At 38.6% G+C, this 6,188-nt stretch overlaps 1 protein-coding gene across 2 annotated transcripts; it reads left to right on the forward strand.

The window, feature by feature from the left end:
* The first annotated feature begins 316 nt into the window (after positions 1–316).
* FTMT (ferritin mitochondrial) lies at positions 317–2,778 on the forward strand. 2 transcript variants are annotated; one of them, XM_055086370.1, is made up of 2 exons: positions 317–339; positions 2,250–2,778. In XM_055086370.1, the coding sequence occupies exons 1-2, from the start codon at positions 317–319 to the stop codon at positions 2,776–2,778; spliced, it is 552 nt and encodes a 183-aa protein (XP_054942345.1). The 2 variants fall into 2 exon arrangements, with proteins under 2 accessions (XP_054942345.1, XP_007116290.2); XM_007116228.2 differs by lacking the exon at positions 317–339 and having other exon boundaries at positions 2,050–2,778.
* Positions 2,779–6,188: the final 3,410 nt, after the last annotated feature.

Consider the following 6,188-nt stretch of genomic DNA (forward strand, 5'->3'; position numbering starts at 1 on the left):
CACAGAAATATAAGAAAGTAATATAGAGAAGGTAACATACAGATAATATAAAGACCTGAACAGAAGCAGTACTAATATCAGAGACCCAGATATTAATCATAAGAAATTAAACAACCATAAGAAAAAAAATGACCCAATAAATAAGTGAGAAAAAGGTTTGAACATATACTTCACCTACGACATATGGTTGGCAAAGAAGTATGTGAAAATATACTCAGCATCGTTAATTATTATGGAAATGCAAATTAAAAATACAGTGAAATACCAGTATACACCTACTAGAATGGCTAAAATTTAAACTTTAAATTAAAATTAAATGACAACTGAAACTAACACAATGTTGTAAATCAACTATACTCCAATAAAAATTTTAAAATAAATACAATAAAATAAAAAATTTAAAAATGACAACAGCAAGTGTTAGCAAGGATGTGAAGGAACTTGAACTCTCACACGCTGCTGGTTGGAATGTAAAATGGTACAACCACTTTGAAAAACAATTTGAAATTCCTTAAAAAGTTAAACATTCATGTGTCATATATGATCCAGCCTTTCCACACAAATTATTTACCCAAGAGTAAAGAGAACATATAACCACACAAAGACTTGTACAGGAACATTCATAACAGCATTATTTTAATAGTCCAAAACTGTAAATAATCAAAATGTTCATCTGTGGGTGGTATGTCCTCAGCAATGGGATACTACTCAGCAATGAAAACTATTGATACACACTACAATTTTGAGTGATCTCAAAATAATTATGCTGAATGAAAGAAATCAGGCAAAAAGGTATACATACTGATTCCATTTATATGAAATTCTAGAAAATGCAAACTAATCTATTTAGTGAGGAAGAGCAGATCAGTGGATGCCTGGGATGAGGTGAAGCACAAAGAGGCAGAAAAGAGGTATTATAGAATACAAAGGGGCATGAGGAGACTTTAAGAGGTGATGAATATGTTCATTATCTCGATTTTGGTGATGATTTCAAGATGTGTATATATATGTGTGTGTGTGTGTGTGTGTGTGTGTGTGTGTGTGTCAAACTCTAGCAAGTTGTACACTTTAAGTATCTTCAGTTTTATGTCAATTATACCTCTATAAGCTGTTAAAAGTGTGTATATTTACTTTGGTGCATCTGTTATATCTATTTTTTTATGTTATTTTAATCTGTGAGAATTAACATCAACATTTTAACAATGGTTCTCTCTGGGTAGAGGAAGGATTAGGAATGTTTTGAATTTTCTTCTGTGAGTTAATTATCATTTTCTCAATACATTACAACAGTTATATACATTCTTTTAAAACCAAAGCCTATTTTAAATTTTTTAAATTGTCCTTTTAAAAATATGTATCTACATCATAGATATGTATCTACATCAAGTAACAAGTTTAGAGCTAGTTTATGTATTCTTCCTACATTTTATATATCTGATTTTTTACAATGAAGATAAATTTTGTATCTAAAAACATGTCCTTTTAAAAGAAAGCATTATCTTACTACAGACTCTTGAAAATGTGCCCAATATACTGGCAACTATTTCCATACTTAAATTTGTTAAAGTAACCCGAAAGTCAATTTATAAACATCCTCTTTGGGTGTAGACCTTTATTTACTCTCAGATGAATTGGTGGTGACTTTTGTTTTACCCTATTTCACTGCCTTGCCTCTCCCATCCCTTGGTCCTTGGACAGAAAAAGGTCAGAGAGGGAGGGCAAGTGTGGCTTGGCTCCATCCTTTCTTTTGCAAGTCACAGCGTCTAGTTTTTGACAGCATTTTTAACTTATGTGATATAGTAAATTACAAACGCCCAAGAGCAGAAGTCTTTCGGCGACGATGGGTGCAATGTTTGTAACTGTCATCTGCCTTTTCCCAACCGCGACTGCCGCGCGCCCCCAGCCTCCCTCCGCCTAGAATTCGGTGCCTCTGGAAGGGGAGTGTGACGCAGTCGCCGTCACCTAAAGCTGCATTCTGATTCAGATCTGACACCCCGGCGCGCTGAGCCGGCCTGGCCTCCGTTTCCCCACTTCTAAAGAGAAGGGGCCATGCTGCCCTGTTTCTTGTTCCTCTCCAAGCACATCAGCACTTCGTTGGTGTCCCTGCGCAGGGCGCGCCACGGCTTCGACCTCCCGCCGCGCTGGGTCCCCAGGCGGCCCTCGGGCTCCCCGCCCGCCGCTCCCCGCCGCCCGCTGGTCGCAGCCGCCTCCTCGCGGGGACTAGCAGGGCCAGCCGGCGCCCCCTCCAGGGTGCGCCAGAACTTCCACCTGGACTCCGAGGCCGCCATCAACCGCCAGATCAACCTGGAGCTCTGTGCGTCCTACGTGTACTTGTCTATGGCCTATTACTTCTCCCGAGATGACGTGGCCTTGCACAACTTCGCCAGATATTTCCTTCGACTGTCCCGGGAGGAGACCGAGCACGCGGAGAAGCTGATGAGGCTGCAGAACCAGCGGGGAGGACAGATCTGCCTACAGGACATCAAGAAACCGGACCAGGACGACTGGAAAAGCGGGCTGAATGCCATGGAGTGTGCTCTGCTTATGGAAAAGAATGTGAACCAGTCGTTGCTGGAATTGCACACTCTGGCCTCAAAGAAAGGTGACCCCCATTTGTGCGATTTCCTGGAAACCCACTATCTGAATGAGCAGGTGAAGTCTATCAAACAACTAGGTGACCACGTGCACAACTTGGTTAAGATGGGAGCCCCAGATTCTGGCCTGGCAGAGTACCTTTTTGACAGTCATACCCTTGGAAATGAAAACAATCAGAACTAACCCATAGGCTGTCTTCTCCACCGCCCAGGGTGTGCCAGGACCCAGAGGCAGCTGCTTCCTTTTTATTTTACGGCTTATTTTACGGACAGTGTTCAGAGATCTGTGGTTCAAACCATAGTTTTATACCAATTGTTCCTCCTTTCCTTTTATATTCTTCTGTTACAATGTCCCAATAAAGTGATTTGTAGAGAATATATATGTAGCCCCATGTTAACAATGGCTTTTTGCCCAGCATCAAGATAATTTTCCCAGCCCAGGATGAGACGGTATAAAAAAGACTGCAAAAAAAAAGCTACTGAAATAGATGCAAACTAAATTTCTCTGGTTACCAAATATTATTCCAGACCATGACCCTTCACTAAAATTCCATGATATTTAACTCAACAAATGCCTGCTATTTTCAAGACCTTATGTTAAAGGCTAGAGTGGGAAAATGTGTAAGATAAATATGCAAAGAACTATAACAAGATGAAGAATATATAATACTGTAAAAATCATACATACAAAATTCTATAACAAATCTGTGATCTGTTTTTGAAGGATTATCTTACTACAGACTCTTGAAAATGTGCCCAATATACTGGCAACTATTTCCATACTTAAATTTGTTAAAGTAACCCGAAAGTCAATTTATAAACATCCTCTTTGGGTGTAGACCTTTATTTACTCTCAGATGAATTGGTGGTGACTTTTGTTTTACCCTATTTCACTGCCTTGCCTCTCCCAGTTCCAGATTTCTCAAATCTGTGATCTGCTTTTTGAAGGATTTTTTGATCAAATAAATTCAAGAGAAGCAACAAAAGGTACCAGTGCTGGTGTTGCAAAGTCACAATATATGTTAGCATTTTAAGGGCTCTGGGAAGTCTTGAAATTAAAAACAAAAACCAAACAAAAAATCTTGGATCATTTTTTGTTTAGCTCTGTGTTTCCTAAACAAACCCAATCTCAGCTAGCTTTTTGTGCATGTGTTTTAACAATGATAATATAACTATACAGATATGTCTGATAAAAGACTATACAGCCTCCATTTTAATATACCAAAAAGAGTGAATACACTGCAGAAAACACCTTCCTGTGGCCTTTAAAATGGAGTGGAAATAATACTGGGATGGAAAAGTCAAGGGATCCAGAATGAAGGAGGTATCAGCTGGGCAGATGTTTTCTTGGGCGGGGGGGAGGAGGTGCAATCAAGTGAGTAGGAGAATATTTGGTCAGTGGGCCTTCGGCTAGACTAAGAGTGCTGGGTGGTGTTTGGAAAGATGGGCTACAGCCCAACTATGGAGGTGAGAAGGAAGGGCTAGGTTCAATTTGGTGAGCAGTGGCAATGCTTCGAAGGGCTTCCAACAGAAGAATGCTGTGCTTAAGTGTTGAGCAATCAGAAGTGTAGTTGTACAGAATAAAAGTCTGAAAACAACCTCAATGTTGGTGTTAGTTTGGGTCCTCTGAGAAACAGATGCCAAGATGGAATTAAGTGCACAAGAAATTTATTAGGGGAAAAAAAGAAAGGACGTTGAGAGAAAATGGGAAAAGAGCTGGGAGAAGCAGGGAGAGCCTTCAGACTCCGTGTGAATCTGATTCTGAGGGAAGGAAGAAAGGAAAGTTGTTTGCAGTTCTCCAGAAATTTCTGCAAGGCTGTCTGGGAGACCTCCAGCCAAAATCGCTCATCAGAGGAATCCTAAGTGTCCAAATGGGCCTCCTTAAGTACATTTCCGGCATTCAGTTATTGACTGGGAGAGACACACAGGAAGTGCAGCCTTGCAACAAACTAAGAGATGAATGGATTTTAGAGCACAGCAGCTGAGGTCCTTGGGAAATTGTACACCCTGCAGTACCAGATCTGAGAGATACTCACACACACAACTGCACAAACTCAACAAAATGGTTTAACTTAAAATGGCATGCATGGGAACTTTCTGCAGCTATTAAATATGATTTTATCAAACACAAAATTATGTGGACAGAAATTCACAATGTGTTATCTTAAAAATAAGCTTACTACAAGACAGGGTTACATTATATAATTGCATATATAGAGAATTCCAAGGAAAATTATATAAAATATATGCATATAAAATGGAAGTATATATACCAACAAATGTAGCTAGGTAATCTCTTAGTGATATTGTGTTTGATATTTATTTTCTTAAGCTACTTGTTCTTTTTAAAATAAATTTCTTTTCATGGGTACCAATTATTATCATAAAAAGAAAAATAAAAATATAAATAAAAAGAAAGCAAAAAGGTCCTGAACCATAGTGAACCAATGGATATAGAAACAAGGAAATGTTGGTGAGAGCTTACAGGTAGAATCTTTTTACTTTTGCAAATGATTCAATGAAGAGAATTCAGAAATGGGGTATAAGAAGAAAATTAATAGAGCTCAAATCTGTGTTACCAGAGAATAGAGGACTTGAAAAAAAATAGGAATCACAATAGGAGGAATAATTGGGGTGGGGCAGTGCATAATGATTTGCTTTTGATTATGCTGATCAATCTCACTATACATTCTATACTTAAGCTGGTTTATTTTGCTGCACAGGAATGCTATTACATTTCTGCAGAAAATGTCCTCTTCAATTCTTCTAGTTGAGTGTCTTTCAAACTGCATATTGCAACCTATTAGTGGGTCATGAAATTATTTAGTGAGTTATTTTTCACCTTTTGTTAACAAAATAGAATTGAAGTGAAAGTAAGTGAAGTAAGAGTATCGTCTCCTGAAATTCTTAGTTTTTGTGTTTGTGTGTGCATGTGTGTGTGTGTGTTCATGTATTTACATCCTGGATAGTGATATTTCTTATTCTATGTTGCTGTCAAAAACAGTCAATAGCTATTATCCTAGATAATTATTTTACATTCTCATCTCAGATCTCTCGATCTCCTCCCCCTCCCCACTGTCAATTGATAATCCTCTTATTTCACTGAAAATTTAGACGTAATCACAGGAGAACTTCACACTTTCTCCTCATTGACTTGATCACATATTTGCATCTGTATTCACATACAAAGCACTTTGTCCTGCTACAATGGTTGAAGCATCTATTTTGCTCTCTAAAACCAACCAATCTTCTACTGTGCCTGAATCCCAACCCTCCCACACACTCAAGGGCAAGAGGACATCACACCTACAATTATTCTCTCACTTGCATCATCGATTCTGCTCTTTCTATTAGTTGGTTCCCATGAGAAACAAAAACCGTGTTATTTCTTCTAATTTTTTTTTTTAAATGTCACCTTTGGACCTACATTCCCTCAGCAAACACTAAGTTACCACTCTCTCTTTTACAACAAAAGTTCTTAAAAAAGTTATTTCTGCTTCCCGTCTCCAATTTTTCTGTTCTCTCTTGGTCCCTCCTAAGTAAGGCTGTATTCACTGTTCACCACACCAACCTTGTTATTTTTCTGTCAAGATA

This window comes from Physeter macrocephalus, chromosome 8, assembly GCF_002837175.3.
Source record: "Physeter macrocephalus isolate SW-GA chromosome 8, ASM283717v5, whole genome shotgun sequence".
In the NCBI taxonomy this organism is placed as follows: domain Eukaryota; kingdom Metazoa; phylum Chordata; class Mammalia; order Artiodactyla; family Physeteridae; genus Physeter; species Physeter macrocephalus.

Excerpts from the sequence above, each read along its gene's own strand:
- FTMT (XM_007116228.2), top strand. The coding sequence starts at position 2,050 with ATGCTGCCCTGTTTCTTGTTCCTCTCCAAGCACATCAGCACTTCGTTG.